This window comes from Cannabis sativa, chromosome 2 (genome assembly GCF_029168945.1).
Source record: "Cannabis sativa cultivar Pink pepper isolate KNU-18-1 chromosome 2, ASM2916894v1, whole genome shotgun sequence".
NCBI lineage: Eukaryota > Viridiplantae > Streptophyta > Magnoliopsida > Rosales > Cannabaceae > Cannabis > Cannabis sativa.
In genome coordinates, this window is record NC_083602.1 from 21,449,924 (window position 1) to 21,471,162 (window position 21,239).

The 21,239-nt window shown below is 36.3% G+C and overlaps 1 protein-coding gene across 1 annotated transcript; it reads left to right on the forward strand.

Annotated features, from left to right (window-relative positions):
• Positions 1 to 8,837: 8,837 nt before the first annotated feature.
• Positions 8,838 to 20,854, forward strand: LOC133034196 (uncharacterized). Its single transcript, XM_061109237.1, has 3 exons — positions 8,838 to 10,200; positions 10,243 to 10,334; positions 20,408 to 20,854. The coding sequence occupies exons 1-3, from the start codon at positions 8,838 to 8,840 to the stop codon at positions 20,852 to 20,854; spliced, it is 1,902 nt and encodes a 633-aa protein (XP_060965220.1).
• Positions 20,855 to 21,239: the final 385 nt, after the last annotated feature.

The window sequence follows — 21,239 nt, forward strand, 5'->3', positions numbered from 1 at the left end:
ATCATTTATACGGGGTCAAGTGTTTTAAGGAATAAATACATTGTAGGGTGTAACGGTAATTTAATCCCTTTACAGTGTAGATCATTCATATAGAGGATCATTGATCACATTAGGATTATAACAATGGATAACTAATGATGTGTCTATATGGTGGAACATATAGAGCATTCTATATACTGAGAGTGCAATTCTAAGTTCTATGCGTGGATTCAACGAAGAATTAATAAGTTAGTGAATTTTAGTGCTAAATTCTTGATCTACTTATTGGAAGCTCGGTTATATAGACCCATGGTCCCCCCACTAGTTGAGATAATATTGCTTGTAAGACTCATGTAATTGATTTTGATTAATCAATTATAATTCTCAAATTAGACTATGTCTATTTGTGAATTTTTCACTAAGTAAGGGCGAAATTGTAAAGAAAGAGTTAATAGGGGCATATTTGTTAATTATGATACTTTGTATGGTTCAATTAATAAATATGATAAATGACAATATTATTTAATAATTATTTATAGTTATTAAATAGTTAGAATTGGCATTTAAATGATTGAATTAGGAAATTGGCATTTTTGAGAAAATCAGATACAAAAGGTGTTAAAATTGCAAAATTGCAAAGCCCAAGGCCCAATCCATTAAGTGTATGGCCAGCCACCTTTGTAGCTTTTTTAAATTGATTTTTTCATTATTTTAATGCCATATAATTCAAATCTAACCCTAGTGGAATGCTATAAATAGATAGTGAAGGCTTCAGAAAAATTACACTTTTCTTCTGACTTTTTCTATTCAGAAAAACTGAGCCTTCTCTCTCCCTATCTTTAGCTGACCACTCTCTCTCTTCTTCCTTAGAATTTCGAAATCCTTAGTGATTTGAGTAGTGCCCACACACATCAAGTGATACCTCAATCATAGTGAGGAAGATCGTGAAGAAAGATCATCAGCAAAGGAGCTTCAGCATCAAAGATTCAGAGAAAGAGATCCAGGTTCAGATATTGATAATGCTCGCTACGTAAAGGAATCAAGGGCTAGATATCTGAACGGAAGGAGTCATATTATTCCGCTGCACCCAATGTAAGGTTTCCTAAACTTTATATGTGTTTATTTCATCGTTTTAGAAAGTTCATATTTAGGATGTTAATAAACATACTTGTGAGTAGATCTAAGATCCTGGTAAAATAAATTCCAACAAACAGAACAAAGGTTGCTTTATATAGGGAAAAGGGAGAGCACAACTTTCCAAATAAACAGTTTCCTCTTTTACTGTGTAATTGATTAACTGCCTTATTTAGTGTGATCCACCACTTTCCTATTACTGCTAGGCTTTGATTAGCAATTACATGGCAATTAAAAATGAAAATAATAATTGGGAAACAAGCAAAGGGAGTGGCCGGCCATAGAGGGAAATGGGCCTCACTTGGATTTTGTACTTTTCTCAATTTTATTTCTATTTCTCCAAAAATGCCATTTTTCCAATTCTAATCATTTAAATGCCAAAACTAATTATTTAATAACTAAAATAGATTATTAAATAATATTTTCATTTAAAATAATTATTAATTAGACATGAAAAGTCTCTCAATTAATAATTAAACCTAGAAACTCTTTTCTTTATGATTTCATCCTTAAACTGTGAGAATTCATAAAGTAGACATAGTCTAACTTTTAGAATTATAATTGATTAATTAAAATCAATTAACTGAGTCTTACAAGCAGTATGGTCTCAACTAGTATGGGGACCATGGGTCTATATAACCGAGGTTCCAATAAGTCGAACCGAATTTACCAAGTAAATTCCCTAACTTATTAATTCCTCATTGAATCCACACTTAGAATTTGGAATTGCACTCTCAGTCATATAGAACGCTCTATATGTTCCATGATATAGACACGTCATTAGTTATCCATTGTTATAACCCTAATGTGATCAATGATCCTCTACATAGATGATCTACATTGAAAAGGCACTACAGTTACCGCTACACCTTCAATGTATTTTATCCTTAAAACACTTAACCCTGTATAAATGATATTTCACCTAAGTGAAATGAGATCTCCACCATTTATCTTCGTTTGGTTAAGCTCGAAGGAAATCATCCTTTACTTCTATTTGCCAAATAGAAGCTATAGATTCCATATTTATGTTAGCGCTCCCACTCAATTGCATTACCGTGTTCCCAAAATGTAAGTATCACCCTGACCCAAAAGTAGGCTTAACTTAACAAATCAAAGAACACGAATAACACTCTTGAGATTGAACCTAACCATATCAGAATTAAGATCATTTGATCTAGGATCAACAGGTGATATCCTGGAAAGGACATAACACTTTTCCAAGGTGTAAGAATACCTATCGCTGATTATACCATGTCAGTCTAAATCCAGTGTTCTGACAAATCAGGGAATAAACTTATGAACATATAATAAAGATTATATTCCACTGTGCTGACAACACTATAATCTTTAACGAACTCATATGTTCTGGACTTAAAAAGAATTCATACATTATATACATATAATCATGAAATAAATCATGTGAACCATGCAACATAAAATGTTATTTCTAATCTTTATTAATAAGTAAATCTGATTATATGAAATGAGTTTTATTTAGGGCATAAAACCCAACAAAGACCATATCCGAGTAACAGAAGCTCCATCTGGGATGCAGACCACCACTCATGGGGTCAATCAGGCAAAATTTGACACCTTGACTGCTTTAGTGAAGGGGATCACGACACCTAAGTTGTATGAATTTGAGCTTTATAGAGAACAACGCTCACCACTCTCCAAACGAATCAAAGCTCTTCCCATTCCTCTGAAGTTCAAGAACCCTTCCTGGCATTAATACACTGAGAAGGAAGATCCACTTTCTCACATCCACTACTATAATATCCTAAGATTAAGGAAATGGATTAGTGAACCCTAACTAGTTGATTATGTATTATTATGAAATTATATTATTATATAATCTATTATATGTGAATTAGTTTGATAAGTGACATGTTAAGACTCCATTGGTGAGCCAGGGGCATTTTTGTAATTGTCCTAAGAAGGGTAAAATTGTAATTTTAATATTATGACGTGCTTATGGACTATATTATTATATAGTTTACTTTTTTTGTCCCATTTCAGGTATTTTCTGACAAGTCGGCGCGGTATAGTCATAATTGGGCATTTTGGGCCGAACTGGGTTCAGGGCTGAAATACATTTTTCAGGATTTTATATTGGCATTTTATTGATATATGAATATTCTGAAAGTTATTTGAATAATGTGGTATGTGAAGGAAATGACAACATTGCTCTTTTATGCATGTTTATGTGGTGTTTGGCCCTAAGGGCATTTTGGTCTTTTTTTACCATTTAGTGTATTTTAAATAAAAGGGAATTTGGAGGAAATTAAATGTTTATTTTTCTAATTTTCTTTGGCAAGAACTAACCTCTCTCTCTCTCTCTCTCTCTCTCTCTCTCTCTCTCTCTCTCTCTCTCTCTCTCTCTCTCTCTCTCTCTCTCTCTCTCTCTCTCTCAACCTCTTTTTCATTTGTAAATTTTTGTGAATTGGTCTTGATTTCAAGCTTGAAATTTGGAGGTGTTCAGGCTTGATTGTGCTTGAGGCTTGAGGTAGTTTCCTACTGTTTTAATTTTTAATTTTTGCTGCTAAAATTGAAGTTGAAGAGCATGTTTATAGGTTGTGAGTGTTCTTGATGCATGTGTAGAGAATTGAAGCAATTTATGGCTTTTTGGTTGTTTGAACTTGTTAATCTATGAGCTATGCATATATAATTGTTAGTGAGTTTTTAGGGTTGTTTTCAAACCTGAACTTTTGATGCATGGTTGCTGAAGTTAAGAGCTTGAAATTATGTGTTTTGGTGTCTTGCCATGATTGGGTAGGTTTGAGATAATTTGGCCGAAGTTTGAATTGGGTTAAATATGATTTTCTGGGCATTTTTTGGGTTTTTAAACCTAGTGGTCGCGACCTATTTTTAGTATTCGCGACCTAGCACTCAACCAGAGAGGATGAGCCCCTGTTTGGGCTCTAGTCGCGACCATTGCAAGCTTGGTCGCGACCATGGCATTGGCAGTTTATTATATTTTTTTAGGTTTTTATTTTCGTCATAACTTTTGACTCGGGACTTCGTTTAGGACGTTCTTTATATCATCGGAAAGCTCGTTCTGAGCTCTACGTGATTATCTGGAATTTGAATGCTAATTTTATAATTATGTGAGATTGGATTTAGGGATTAAAATTCCAAAAATTGTGACTAGGATTACCGCCACTTGATCAGGAGCACTCGGGGAATTAGAATCTCCACATTTGCGAGACATCAGGTAAGACAGTAGTTAGCACGTAGAGTTAAGCGCGGCGGCGCTCATGTTTTATATTATGGGTGTGATTAGTTAAGAACCGGGATTAGGATTATTACCCTAAAATGAGTAGTTATATGGCCTATGATTATCACCCTAGTAATTAAATGATTTTGAGTGTTATGCCATGCTAAATATGTTAGAATAAAGAATTATGCGCTCAAGGCATAATTAAGTTACACTCGGTAAATTAGTACCTTGAGTTTGATAATAATACGGTTTAGGGATATTACCCTAGAATTTATATGAAGGTAAGAGAGCAATGATGTACAATAATATTGCTAATAAAGCGAAAGCATGAATTAAGTTTATTACCCTCTTATAGGTGTTATTTTAAGCATGCTATAATATGTTATTTGAGTAATTATTTGGTATGCGAGTTAGGGTTATTACCCTAAGATTTAATATATTATAGTATAAATTGAATATACGCATATATGTCACGAGTTATGTGTATGAGGCATAACTAGGTTAGACCTGATATACATCATCAGGATAAACCACTGAAAGAACGTAATGTATGAATTATGTATATACAAATAGGGTTATGCGGGCAAGGCATAATCAGGTTAGACTCGGTAACTATAACCCAAATAAACCCTTTTAAGGCCTTATTGTAAATAGACGTGTGAGCATAAAACATGAGTCTATGCTATGTAGACATAAATAAATGTGTGAGTGTAACACGTGAGTCTATGCCACATAGACATAAATGGGCATGTGAGCTTAACACGCAGGTCTATATTAAATAGACGAATGTGAAATGTCATTATTATATATGTGATGTGTTATTCATGACTATTAATATCTTTTACTGTCTTGCTGGGCTTGGCTTACGGGTGCTCTACTGTGCAGGAAAGGGTAAATCAGTTAGTGATCAGCTATGAGAGTGAGAGCTTGGCGGTGCATGTACATCTTTGGGCCACACTAGACCAAGCGGGTTGGGGTCTACTAGTGATGTATTGTGTAACTCTGATTTTGCCGCTTAGGTAAGCTCGTGAATTAGACTTGTAATATTTTGTAATAATATTTATGGGATCCCGAGACATGTATCTTTTGGTTATTTTGTAAAGTTAAAGTTATTACAAGTTTAATTTTCATTTTGTTTCGAATCAAAATTTAAATTTCCCACGCTTATCCTTCTAGTAATCCCAGTTTAGGGGATTAGGGTTTCATAATTAGTTATCGTGGCGTGCCTAATTATTAGGGTGTTACAATTACTTTGAAATGCAGATTGATCTGCAAGGTGTGAGAGATGATGACAGGTGTAGAATCTTCCCTGCTACACTAACAGGCCTAGCACAACGGTGGTACCTTAAGCTCTCCCTTGGATCAATTGACTCATGGAAAGATCTAGTGGATGCTTTTGGCAACTAGTTCGCTCCTTCCCAACAACTCTAAATCGAGCCCAATGATTTGGTGGATGTCAAGCAACAGGTTGACAAGCCCCTCAAGGACTACATACAATAATTCTTAGAGGTAGCTTCTAAGACCAAAAGTCTTAGCAAGGATGCAAGGGTTATGGAACTTGTAGCCGGGCTTAAGGAGATGAGTCTTTTGTGGTCTAACCTTCGTCTCAAGGCAGTCTACACCGTGAAAAACTTATTAGATAGAGCAGATGGGTTTATCAAACTTGAAGAAGCTGTCACCCGAGCAAAGGGCTCAAAGGGTGGCAAGTAGAAGTCACCAGACATTGAAGCCCCAACTACTAAGGTGCAAGGCAATGGGAAAAAGGGAGGTTCGAATGGAGAAAAAGAGCCAACAATGGTGGCAAGCAAGGGAACTCTCCCAGAGGAAAGAAGCCTTAAACTAGGGGCAAGCCCTTAAGAGATTATGAGCCTCGCTTCACCACCTACTCCATTCTTTTGGCTCCAAGAGAAGAGATATATATATGGCCACACAGTTAGGGCTGAACATCGGGCGGGTATATCAGGTTTCAGGTTTGCGGGTTTCGGGTTCACGGGTTTCAAGTTTAAAAAAATGAAACCGAACCCGAACCCGAATAGGGAACGGATTGGCGGGTTAGCGGGTCGGTGAGTTTCGGTTGGCCGGGTTGACCGAGTTGGCGAGTTGACCCGGTCAACTCTTTAAAAAAATTATTTTTTGTTCAAATAATTATTTCTTTTATTTTTTATTTATTAACTATAATCTATAATTTCTATAAAATGTAATAACTTATTTATAAATTTATAATTACATATTAAAAAAATTAATTAATGTAATAACTTATTTATAAATTTATAATTACATATTAAAAAAAATTCATCACCTTCTTTCTTTCTATTTTTTAGGTTTTCACATTATATCACTGTCACATATATACTATAATATATTTGTCGTCTCTCTCTAGTGTGTGTGGTGAAGTTCAAAAACTAATATATAATATAATAATATGTAATAAAAAAAATAAAAAAATATATATAATGTATTTATATGCGGGTTGGCGGGCAGGTTTGGGTTCAACCTGAAACCCGGTGTCCCCAAAAACTCAACCCGCGAACCCAACCGGAGGGCATTGGGTTGAACCCGATCCGCCCGAATATTTTTTTTTAAAAAAAAATTACGGGTTGACCGGGTCGGGTCCGGGCGGGTTGGCCGGGTTCGGGTCGAACCCGCTCAAAATGTTTAGTCCTACACATAGTCAACATTGTCGTATCACAAACCTCTTCCTTTCAAAGAGTTAGGGAAGAGGTACATGAACAAATTTTGTCGTTACCACAACAATTACGATCATAATACTAACAAGTGTAATCAATTGCGGGACAAGATAGAATTTCTCATCAGACAGAAACATGCTACTCTTCAGTGGTATGTACGACTTGAAGCTCCAATTGGGGGAAATGCACCTCTCCAGCTTGCACCAGTTGTAGGCAGGTTAGATATTGTGATTGGAGGCCCTCACCTAGCTGGAAATTCAAGGAAGGCCTTGGAAAGGTATGCAAGATCACTTTAACATGAACCAAGAGCTGAAGTCCTAAAGGTAGCAAAACGTCCTCCAAAGTCACAATGCTACGGATGTGAGTCGATCACCTTTACAGAATCAAACTCTTATCATGTTAGCTACCCTCACAACGATCCTCTAGTTGTTGAGGTCTAATTAAGTAATATGATGGTGGCCAGGGTAATGATTAACGACGGAGCATCATTAAACATCCTAGTCAAGCAAGCCCTACTCAGGATGGGTTTAACTTTAGAAAACCTGGAACTATGTGAATAGCTCATGTATGGTTTCAGTGGAGCTTACATTGCTCCATGTGGCAAGATTAAACTACAACTCACTGCCGGCACTGATCTGAAGGTGGGACGGTGCCGAGCGCTGGGGTGGCTCCGTTAACTCGCTTGGATGCCTCGAGATCTATGCGAGGTCGAGCTTCGAGGCGACGGGGAGGCGCCCAGGTACGAACGGCGTGGAGGCCGAAGGAGGCTGATGTCTTGAAGGGGGTTGTTTCTCAGTTGGATGATATGTCCCTATCTTAGGATCTGAGTAGTAGAAAGGCACCTGACCTTTTGCCATTTTCAGAGAGTGATTTGAATTTGAATGGAAATATTAGTGGGGTTTTTAGGGTGAAGTGTTATAAAAACCAAGTGTTGGAAATAGCAAGGTGGAGCTTAAGGTGGGTGGGTCGAATGTGAACATTTCAAGTGGGCCCAGGTTTATGTCATGTGATATGGCTCTTGGACTTGGTAGTGGGCTTGGAAATAACAATATTGAAAATGAATTAAATGGTGATATCATGCTTATTCCTGGGTCGAATACTAAAGGAAAAGGGATGGTGGGGCCGAAGCCTAGTTCTTGTGGGCTAGTGCAGAAAAATCATTTAAAAGAGGTAGTTGAGAATTTTAATGAAAATGCTATTGATGAAGCTGATGGATCCAAGCTTTCTATTGTTGGACAAGACCTCTCTGAACACCTTGATGAGAGGAGGTCTCTTGCTAAATTTTTTCAAGCTCAAGAAGGATATCTACAAGAGTTTTCTAATTTTTCATTAAATGGAAAAATGAAAAGGAAAGCGGGTCTCCTTGACATTGGTGTGCAATCGACTTCGGAGACAAATGAAAGAACCACCCTGGTGAAAAAGAGGAAACTTGATGTGGAATCCCACTCCTTGAAGATCTTGCCTAAATGGAATATGAGAAGAGTGAAATGTGTGGTTCGAGATTTTCCGCGTGGGGTTGGGCCGGACGGGACTAGCCAGTTGGAGAGATCAAGTGACCCGGAGGAGACGTCCATGGGTGATGGGAGCTCTTCAAACCCCGCTGAATTCTTTATGGAGGTAACCCATCACATGGACAAACCAATTTCTGCTGGTCAATCTCAGAGACTCACGGCTTGGAAGGCTAGGGCTCGGCTAGCAGATATCTACATCCCGAAATAGAATTTAGTCCTTATTGAAGATACGGGCTCCGCTGTGGGTGACCCTGTGGACTTTACTACCCCTGTGGAGGAGGTGAACGGCCCTCCTCCACAGGCGCCATGAGAGGCGTTGCTTGGAACTGTAGAGGATTGGGGCAGACCTCTATGGTTCTTGAAGTGAAAGCCCTAGTTCGATCGTGTTCGCTTGATTTCATTTTCATCTCCGAACTCAAAAGCGACCCCGCTCACTTGGTACGTTCTCTGAAAAACTTGCATTTTTATTTTAATATTATTGTTCCTGCGGTTGGTGGTGCAGGTGGCCTTCTTTTTGCCTGGAAGGCCGAGTTTTCCTTTGAGACCGTGAGTTACTCTAAAAATCATATCTCGGGTATTGTGTATTCGGACCCCGAGCATCACCCCTGGATGCTCTCTTGTGTGTATGGTCCGCCGTATTTTAATGAAAAGAAGAATTTTTGGTCGAAATTGATGGGCCTTGGGAGCAAATTTGGTGGACCTTGGTTGATTCTCGGGTATGTGAACTTTGTACTAAAAAACTCTGAAAGGGTGGGCTCGAGAGGGAGGGATCAATTCTTGCCTTTCATCTCTGATTTAATCGGTCGATCAGGTTTAATTGATCTTCCAGTTAAAGGAGATTGTCTCACTTGGGACAACCACCGTGATGGTGAGGCTCATGTCAAATCAGCTCTCGACAAGGCTTTGGCTAATGGGGATTGGCTTAGGCTTTTCCCAAAAGCGGTTGTCCGGTCTTACCACACTTGCAACTCGGACCACCGACCCGTTTGTATCAGTACCCTTAACCAAGAAACTAAGGCCACTAAGCCGTTCAGGTTTGAGGCCTGGTGGACTAGAGACCCCCGTAGCAAGCTGATAGTAGAACATGCATGGGGCTCTGTGGCTCATTGTTTGGCCCCAACTAGGGTTTTCAAGAAGGTGGGAGCCACGCGCTTAGCTCTTAGTAAGTGGAGTCGAGAGCAATTTGGAAAGCTGGATAACCGCATTGCTCATTTGGAAGGCCAATTGAACTCCATTCAGGGTCTTCCTTATGGGTCAAGGGTTTGGGCCGAGGAGTTGGAAATCAGAAAGTTCCTAAACCAAGCTCTGAGACAAAAAGCTCTATACTGGCAAAAAAGTTCACGGGTGTCCTGGATCAAGGAGGGGGATAAGTGTTCTAAATTCTTCTTCACCACTGCCACTATTAGAAATAGAAGGAATGCAATTGAATCCATCTTGAACAAAGACGGGGTGTGGCTGAGCAACAAAGAAGACATTCGCAGAGAATTCTCTGATTTTTTGGGAAGCATATTTCAAAATTCGGTCCATGGGCCGCTGGAGAGCTTAGACAGTCTGATTTCGGACCACCTTTCTAGCCAGGAGCAAAGTGATTTGGTAGTTGTCCCTAACTATGAAGAAATCAGACAGACGCGTTTTTCCATGGGTAGTCTAAAGGCTCCAGGTCCTGATGGTATGTCAGTGTTGTTCTTTTAACATTACTGGAATTCAGTAGGTAATGATTTCTGTGAGGCTGTGGAGGATTTCTTCATATCCGGGTACATGCATAGAGGCATCAATGCAACTAATGTCATTCTGATTCTGAAGGTGGCCATGTTGGAAATTATTTTACCAGGATCTTAGATCTACTCACAAGTATGTTGATTAACACCCTAAATATGAACTTTCTAAAACGATGAAATAAACACATATAAAGTTTAGTAAACCTTACATTGGGTGCAGCGGAATAATATGACTCCTTCCGTTCAGATCTCTAACCCTTGTATCCTTTCTGTCGCAGAGTATTATCAAGATCTGAACCTGGATCTCTTTCTCTGATTCTTTAGTGCTGAAACTCCTTCTTGCTGAAAGTCTTTCTTCACGATCTTCCTCACTATGATTGAGGTATCACTTGCTCTGTGTGGGCACTATTCTAATCACTAAGTATTTCAAAATCTTAAGGAAGAAGAGAGAGAGAGAGTGGGCGGCCAGGTATAGAGAGAGAAGGCTCAGGTTTTTCTGAATGAAAAGTGTAATTTTCTTGAAGCCTTCACTATCTATTTATAGCATTCCACTAGGGTTAGGTTTGAATTATTTGGCATTAAAATAATGAAATATCAGAGGATAATTCCTATAAAAGTGGTCGGCCATGGCAGTATAAATGATATTTCAGCTTATGTGAAATGAGTACTCCACCATTTATGTTCGTTTGGTCAAGCTCGAAGGAGATCATCCTTTGCTTACTATTCGCCAGATAGAAGTTATAGATTCCATGTTTATGTTAGCGCTTCCACTCAATTGCACTACCGTGTTCCCAAAATGTACGTATCACCCTGACCTAAAAGTAGGCTTAACTAACAAATCAAAGAACACGAATAGCCTCTTAAGATTGAGCCTAATCATAACAGGATTAAGATCATTTGATCTAGGATCAACTAGGTGATATTGACTTGAATAGATTTTACCATAAGTTTAATAAATCTAAGTCAAAGTTTAATATCGGTCTCTTCCAATGCGTACTCCATGCACCCAACCTGAGCTTTACTTTAACCAATATTCTGGAAAGAACATAGCATTTCTCCAAACGCAAGTAAACTCTTGTTGTAGATTATCATATCAGTAAAACCCTGTGTCTGATAAATCTAGGAAACTTTATTCACATAGTCATGTTTACTTTCCAAAGTGTTGACAACACAATAAACATGATCAAGTATGTGAAAAGGGCTTCAGATGAATTTATAAATCAAATAGACAAGCAATTGATAAGGTGAACCAAAACATACACAAATGAATGAAAAATACTTCTGTTTCTTTATTGATTTTGAATAAAATAGATTACATTGAAATGGAGTTTTATTTAGGGCATAAAACCCAAAAAACTCCCACTTGCACTAATATAAAACTAATCAGTACATATCAATTAATCCTAAATTCTGACGGTGCTTTTCAAATGCAGTCACGGCCAAGACTTTGGTGAATGGATCAGCTAAGTTATCTTCTGTGTCCACTTTCTCAACTAGTGCGTCCCCTCTTGCCACATATTCTCTGATAATGTGATACTTCCTTTCAATGTGTTTGCTTCTCTTGTGGCTTCGAGGTTCCTTACTGTTGGCTATTGCTCCATTATTATCACAAAGTAGGACCAGAGGCTTTTCTATTCCAGGCACAACACCGATACTGGTGAAGAACTTTCTTAGCCAGACAAGTTCTTTAGCAGCTTCGGCTACAGCTATGTATTTGGCTTCCATCGTCGAGTCCGATATCGCAGTTTGTTTTGCACTTCTCCAAACCACTGCTCCACCCCCAAGAGTAAACACCATCCCAGATGTGGATTTCCTGTCTTCAAGACTTGCCTGGAAATCTGAATCAGTATAGCCTATGGGATTTAAAGCACCACCCTTGTAGACTAACACAAGTTTCCTTGTACTCTTTAAGTATTTCAGAATATACTTAACTGCATTCCAATGTTCATGTCCTGGATTAGACTGATACCTACTCACGATTCCAACTGCATAGCAGATGTCAGGTCTAGTGCATAACATTGCATACATTAGACTTCTAACTGCAGAAGCATAAGGAATTTTCGCCATGTCCTCTATCTCTTGAGGATCAGTAGGAGACTGTTCCTTAGATAGACGAATACCATATCTAGAAGACATGTTTGCCCCATTGGTGTTGTTCATGGAGAATCTCTCTAAAACTTTGTCAATGTAGGTTGTTTGAGAGAGAGCAAGGGATCTGTTCTTCCAGTTTCTGATAATCTGAATACCAAGAACATAGGTTGCTTCACCCAAATCTTTCATATCGAATTGAGTGGTGAGCCATTCCTTGATTTGAGTCATTTTCTTGATATTGTTTCCAATAATCAAAATGTTATCAACATAAAGGACCAGGAATACTACTACTTGGTCTTCCTTGAGTTGGTAAACACAAGGTTCATCTTCATTCTGAAGAAAGCCATAGGTCTTGATGATTTCATCAAACCTTTTGTTCCATGAGCGAGAAGCTTGCTTAAGTCCATAGATAGACCTATTTAATTTGCAAACTTTCTTTTCCTGCCTTGGAAGAACATAGCCTTCTGGTTGCTCCATATAGATGGCTTCATCAAGTACCCCATTAAGGAAGGCAGTCTTGACATCCATTTGCTAGATTTCATAATCGAAAGCAGCAGCTATGGAGAGAAGAATTCAGATGGATTTGAGCATGGCAACATGACTAAAAGTTTCCTCATAGTCCACGCCTTCTCTTTGGGTATAACCCTTGGCTACAAGTCTAGCTTTAAAAGTTTTGACTTCGCCTCCAGCTCCTCTTTTCTTCTTGTAAACCCACTTGCATCCTATCGGATGATAGTCGTCAGGTGCGTCTACATATTCCCAGACTTTGTTCTTTTTTCATGGAATCCATTTCTGAATCCATGCCGGCTGACCATCGTTTCCGTTGCGGACTAGCCATTTCCTGTTTATAGGTTAATGGATCGTCTTCAATACCGTCACCAACGACCATATTGATTTCACCATCCAAGCCATAACGAGTTGGTTTTGTTGAAACCCTCCCACTACGACGAGGAGCGGTGATCTTCTGAACAAAAACTTTAGTAGTAGATTTCTCAGTTAGTTCGACTGAGGGAGTGGGATTGTCCTCTTCTTCAGTGGATGAGGACGGAACATTGGAAGGAGTTATATCTGAAAGCATTTCCTCTAGAACAACTTTGCTTTTCGATTTGTTGTCTTTAATATAGTTCTCTTCAAGAAAAGTAGCATTTGTAGAAACAAACACTTTATTATCCTTGTGACTATAAAATAGTCCACCCCTGGTCTCTTTAGAATTTCTGACAAACATGCATACTTCGGTACGTGATTCAAGTTTGCCTTCTTTCTTTCTCAAGACATGAGCAGGGCACCCCCAAATTCTGTAGTGGCGTAAACTAGGTATACGACCATTCCAAAGTTCGACGGGTGTCTTAGGGACTGCTTTAGATGGAACAACATTTAAAATGTCATTAGCCATCTGTATAGCATATCCCCAGAAGGACGTAGACAGAGTTGAATAACTTAGCATAGACCTAACCATTTCCAAAAGAGTGTGATTTCTTCTTTCTGCAACTCCATTTTGTTGTGGAGTGCCTGGGGCAGTGTATTGGGATTCAATTCCAAGTTCAATTAAATGATCTTTGAACTGCATATCCATATATTCTCCACCCCTATCAGTTCGCAAGATCTTTAATGATTTACCTAATTGGTTTTGAGCCAAAGCATGAAACTCCTAAAACTTTTCAAACGTTTCAGATTTCTTTTGCATTAGGTAAAGAAAATTGTATCTAGAGTAATCGTCAATGAAAGCGACGAAATACTCATAACCTCCTTGGGCTTTCACATTCAGAGGTCTGCAAACATCAGAATGCACTAACCCTAGGGGGTATTTGGCACGCTGTGGCAATTCACCTAGGACGACATTTTTCAATGGACCGACTTTGGTTAGCCTATTGATAGAATGACCTAAACGTAAATGCCATAGATAAGTTTGATCATCATTATCAATCTCTTTTCTTTTGAGGTTTCTAGGCTTAGCTACATTGAAAACTTCACTGTTTAGTGAGATTTGTGTATTCGGTCTTAAAACATAAAGCCCTTGTTCCATGGTAGCAACACATATTTGAAATCCATTACGAGAAACTGAACAATTAGTACTCGAAAAATTCAATATATAAGATTGTGTTTGCAAACATGAGACACTAATAAAGTTTCTACTAAAGTTTGGAATAAATAAAACATTTTTTAAAATTAAAAATCTTTGTTGAAACTTGATGCGGGCTTTTCCTCTAGCTTTGACCGACACTAACTCGCCATTACCAACTTTAAGCTTTAACTCTCCTGGAAGCAGATTTTCCCAAGTTTCAAGCAGCTGCAGTGAAGAACATACATGGTTAGTAGACCCAGAATCAACAATCCAAACGGATTTGTCATTCTCTAAAACACATGATTCAAAGACAAAAGCATTACCTTCGTTTGAATTGTTTAGAAGTCGGGGACATCGTTCTTCTTGATGTCCCTTTTCATTACAATTCGAACATAGAAGATTATGTCTGAAAATTGTACTTGAAGAAGCAGCTTTGCTAGAGCCTTCATGCTTAATCCTTTTCCTCTGATTATGAATTGCAAACCCAGGGGGACCCATTGCAATCAGATTCCGTTCATGGGCTCGTGATTCTGCTTCAAGTTTGTCCATGTCGGAGGAGTTGAAATTGTTGATCATGTAAGAAACAACAAATTCATTATACTCCGGAGGAAGACTATTAAGAATGAATTGGATCCATTGTTCTCTTGATAAATCAATTCCTAGTAGATTTTCCTTTTGGAACTTCAGATTCATCATCAACAGGTGCGAGTTTATGCAACTACCAGGATGCATTTTCACACTATAGAGTTCTTTTGCTAAGATATTAACTAAGAGAGGATCGGGGTGAGGGTTATTCATAATGGCACTACAACACATCAATAAAACAGAAGTAAGGTTTTTGTTCATAAATTCATACACATGTTCAGAAAATAACAAATAATCACATATGTTATAAAAATACTAAATCTAACATAGTTTATTTTCCAAGGTTTTTCAGCAAATTGATACAGTGTCCCGTTTAGGCGAGAGTCAAACCATCATCCATTGAATAGAGTTGTCAACTCATCTAAAATGATAATCATTCTAGCAACCTTTTATTCGATCAAGATTCGAATTCAGCGTTGTCCCGTTTAGGCGAGAGTCAAGGCAATTATATCTTATGAGTTTCCACCATTGTTTCATAATTTGCAAGTCAAATATGGTCGCCACCATTAGGGTGATCCATACCATATAAAAGACTTACAAACTACTTATCTTTCGAGATTAAACGGTGCGAAATTGCTAATGAACGTTCCTCCATTAGGGAGGATTACTCACTAAACAAACGCGATGTAAAACCAACAATGAAGATCGAATGTCTCTTGAGTAAAGCTCATTATTTTAAAATATTTGTATAATCATTTATTCTGTATTATAATAATGAAAAATTACAAATTAAAGTTGGTTTAAATAAAAAATCAACTTTAATTAAATTTCAATTATTATTTAAATTCGAAAAATAAATTCGAATAAATATGGAACAAATTTGAAAATATCTTGTTTAAGTTGTTTTAGAAGAATCTAAAAAATCAACTTAAATATCTTTCAAATTAGATTTAATTAAATTAAAATTAAGTTGTAACTACTTAATTTAAAAATATTCCATTTTAAGTTAATATTTGAAAAAAAATATCAACTTAAAAAAAATATCTAAAGAATCTTAATAACCAATGCCTAAAATTCCTCAACTTAATTTTGAAATTTTAAATCCAAAAGATATTCAGATTTAAGTTGATTAGTTAGAGATAACTAAATATCAACTTAAATAGGAATATTTAATGAAAAATTTAAATTAAGCTTCAGAAAGAATCTAGATGGTTATAATTCTATAATTAATTAAATACAAGAAAATACATATAGTTTAGCTTAGAATATAAAATTGGGTAAATACCATTTTGGACCCTGTGTTTTGCAAAAGTTACAGATTGGACCCTGTGTTTTGTTAAATGACAAAATAGACCCTGTATTTTCTAAAATAGTAAAAATAGGACCCTGAGCTTAATTTTTTATAACTTTTTTTTTAATACAACCAACTTGAAGACAATGTTTAATACGAACAGATACAAAAAATGTAAATAGTTTTGTCATATAGCACTTTTAGATCGGATTATAATTAAACTTTATTTTGACAAAAAATCAATTCAGGGTCCTATTTGTACTATTTTTGAAAATACAGGGTCCATTTTGTCATTTAACAAAACACAAGGTCCAATTGGTAACTTTTGTAAAACAGAGGGTCCAAAATGGTATTTACCCTATAAAATTCTTTAAACTATGGTTTTCTTAAATTAATTTCAAAATAAATGAAATTAATTATGTTTCTAATCAATTTTATTAGGTTAAACTAGTTTAATTAACCTAGTACAGTTATTCAAATCAGGCAAATGGGCCTTCACAATTGGGGTGGTTCATGTGAGGGGGTGCTGGGTTCAGTATGTCGTACCCACTTCTATGACTCCCAACTCTCACACAAGGCCCAAAAGAGAGGAATTTAACCTTAAAATGAACAACTGTTATTAATTGAATAGGCCCAAAACTAAATGGGCCTAAATAAAATCTATCAAGAACTATGATATTTTATTTAGCAATAACAACCTATATGCATCTATAATAAAATTAAACACATAGGCTCACACAGGCACACAATTTGGATGGATCCTATCATGTTGCTAGGTCATACACAGATGAAAGAAGATTGTAAATATACCTGTTACAAATTATATACTTGACCAAGGGAGCCATGAGTTAAAATAAGATCATTGGATCTGTCAACAAGTTAACCGTGGCTATTTGCAATCAAGCAATAATAGGTTTTAAAAACTTACAAACAAGCTAAAAATACATACTCCTGCAACAAGGTTAGCTGGATAGCTGGATGTAGGATTTATTTAATTTTAAATAATTAATTTTGAAAAAAAAATAATTAAATAATAAAAAAAAAATTATTTTCGAAAAAAAATAAAATAAAATAAAATTTAAATATTTTCGAAATTAATAAAATAATATTTAAAATTAAACCTACAATTTTAAAAAATTAGGTTTCAACTAACCTAAATATCATTTCAAAATTTACTAACTACTTTTTAAAATTTAATATTATTTTATAAATAAAAATTAAATAAAAATTAAAAAAAATAAATAAATATCTTTTTCAGATTTTATGATTTAATTTAAATAAATAAAATAACAAAATTTAAAAGTTAGCAAAATATCCTATATCTATTTAAAATTACATGATTATAGTTATCTTATTTTAAATTTAAATAAGGTCAAATTATATAAAAAAATTAATTTAAAAAATTTAATATCTGACCTTAAATTTAAAAATAAGATAAGATATAATCAAATTTAAAAATAAGATAGAAAATTAAGCAAAAAGATAGATATTTACTATTTTCAAATTCAAATTACACTAATATCGGAAGTTAAATCCATGAAATAGCATGAAAAATTGAAGAAAAACGAAAAATTTGCGAGCTGTACGGACAACCCTCGTGCGCGCGCGCGTGTGTAGTTGCACGACTCCGATATTTTTCGAAACTTCAAAAAATCATAAATAATTCAAATTAAATCGAAATAGAGTTCTGTAAAAAAGTAAATTGCTTAATTTTTTCCATACTATCCAATAAAAATAATTCCAGAAACAGATATTCAATTATTTTTCACAAAAATTTACAAACATTAATCAATCATCAAACAACACTCAAAACAACATGATATCATCCAAAACATCAAACAATTGTTTTAAGTCCAAATTTCTTGCAAGAAAATCAATTACCATGGCTCTGAGGCCAGTTGTTGGAAATTATTTTACCAGGATCTTAGATCTACTCACAAGTATGTTGATTAACACCCTAAATATGAACTTTCTAAAACGATGAAATAAACACATATAAAGCTTAGTAAACCTTACATTGGGTGCGGCGGAATAATATGACTCCTTTCATTCAGATCTCTCACCCTTGTATCCTTTCTGTCGCAGAGTATCATCAAGATCTGAACCTGGATCTCTTTCTTTGATTCTTTAGTGCTGCAACTCCTTCTTGCTGAAAGTCTTTCTTCACGATCTTCCTCACTATGATTGAGGTATCACTTGCTGTGTGTGGGCACTACTCTAATCACTAAGTATTTCGAAATCTTAATGAAGAAGAGAGAGAGAGAGAGAGTGGGCGGCCAGGTATAGAGAGAGAAGGCTTAGGTTTTTCTGAATGAAAAGTGTAATTTTCCTGAAGCCTTCACTATCTATTTATAGCATTCCACTAGGGTTAGATTTGAATTATTTGACATTAAAATAATGAAAATATCAGAGGATAATTCCTATAAAAGTGGCGGGCCATGACATTATGGATTTGGGCCTCACTTTTTGCAATTTTGCAGTTTTATCACTTTTGCATCTGATTTTCTCAAAAATGCCAATTTTCAAATTCAACCATTTAAATGCCAATTCTAACTATTTAATAACTATAAATAATTATTAAATAATATTGTCACTTATCATATTTATTAATTGAACCATACAAAGTATCATAATTAACAAATATGCCCCTAAAACTCTTTCTTTACAATTTCGCCCTTACTTAGTGAAAAATTCACAAATAGGCATAGTCTAATTTGAGAATTAGAATTGATTAATCAAAACCAATTATATGAGTCTTACAAGCAATATTATCTCAACTAGTGCGGGGACTATGGGTCTATATAACCGAGCTTCCAATAACCAGATCAAGAATTTATAACCTAAATTCACTGGCTTATTAATTCTTCGTTGAATCCACGCATAGAACTTAGAATTGCACTCTCAGTATATAGAATGCTCTATATGTTCCACCATATAGACATATCATTAGTTATCCATTGTTATAATCCTAATTTGATCAATGATCCTCTATATGAATGATCTACATTGTAACGGGATTAGATTACCGTTACACCCTACTATGTATTTTATCCTTAAAACACTTGACCCCGTATAAATGATATTTCAGCTTATGTGAAATGAGTACTCCATCATTTATTTTCGTTTGGTCAAGCTCGAAGGAGATCATCCTTTACTTACTATTCGTTAGATAGAAGCTATAGATTCCATGTTTATGTTAGCGCTCCCACTCAATTGCACTACCGTGTTCCCAAAATGTACGTATCACCCTGACCTAAAAGTAGGCTTAACTAACAAATCAAATAAGACGAATAACCTCTTAAGATTGAGCCTAATCATAACAGGATTAAGATCATTTGATCTAGGATCAACTAGGCGAGATTGACTTGAATAGATTTTACGGTAAGTTTAATAAATCTAAGTCAAAGTTCAATATCGGTCCCTTCCGATGCATACTCCATGCACCCAACCTGAGCTTTACTTTAACCAATGTTTTGGAAAGAACATAGCATTTCTCCAAATGCAAGTAAACTCTTGTTGTAGATTATCATATGAGTAAAACCCTGTGTCTGATAAATCTAGGAAACTTTATTCACATAGTCATGTTTACTTTCCAAAGTGTTGACAACACAATAAACAAGATCAAGTATGTGAAAAGGGTTTCAAATGAATTTATAAATTAAATAGACAAGCAATTGATAAGGTGAACCAAAACATACACAAATGAATGAAAAATACTTCTGTTTCTTTATTGATGTTGAATAAAATAGATTACATTGAAATGGTGTTTTATTTAGGGCATAAAACCCAACAGGCCAACCCTAAGAAAGTATCCCAATTTAGACATATTTCCCTCTGCAACATGGTTTATAAGGTCATCTCTAAAATTATAGCCAATAGAATAAGATCGGTTCTCCCTAGACTGATCTGCCCTACCCAGGCTGCTTTTGTCCCCGGAAGAAGCATCAATGACAACAATGTGCTGGTCCAGGAGATTATTCACACGTTTAAATGCAAGAAGGGAAAGGAAGGTTTTTTCGCGATCAAGATTGATTTGGTTAAAGCTTATGATAAGCTCAGTTGGAGTTTCATAGATCACGTGCTTAGTAGCTTTAAAGCTCCAGACCTTTTCCGTAAGTGGGTCTTCTAGTGTATTACCACTACTTCCTTAAACATCCTTCTCAATGGGAGTAAGGTTAGCAGTCTCATTCCTGAGTGTGGTTTACGACAAGGAGATCCCCTGTCCCCGTACCTCTTTATTTGGGCTGCAGACATTCTCTCTCGGATTCTTGAGAAGGCCATGGGCATTGGCACCATTAAAGGCATCAAACTTAGTAGAGATGGCCCTAGTTTATCCCACCTATTCTTTGCTGATGATCTCATTCTAGTGGGTAGAGCAACTATTGATGAGGCCAAAGGTTTTTGGAGATGTCTTGAGAAGTTTTGCAGTTGGTCGGGACAATGTGTTAACAAGCTTAAAACCTCTATCTTTTTCAACAACAATACCAGTGAGGGTATGAAAAGGGGGATCATGCAGGAGCTGGGGCTTAACTTGGCGACTACGAACATTAATTACTTGGGACTCCCTCTTTTTTGATCTAAGCGCAAGGATGCAGATTTCAATTTCATCATGGAAAATCTTTTGTCAAAGTTGCATGGTTGGAAATTAAAATTACTGTCTAAAGCGGGTCGTGCAACGCTTATCAAATCTGTGGGCCTGGCCCTCCCTGTGTACACTATGCAAACTACCAAGCTATCCAAGAATCTTGCTTCAAGAATTGACGGAATGATTAGAGACTTTTGGTGGGGATGTGAACAAGGAAATCGGGGATTGTATCTGAAAGCATGGGACGGTATTTGTCTACCCAAATCTAGAGGAGGTCTTGGCTTCCGTAAATCCATGGAATTTAATCAGGCTCTCCTAACTAAGTGGGGATGGGCACTCCTTACTGAGAATCAAACACTTTGCTGCAGGGTGTTGA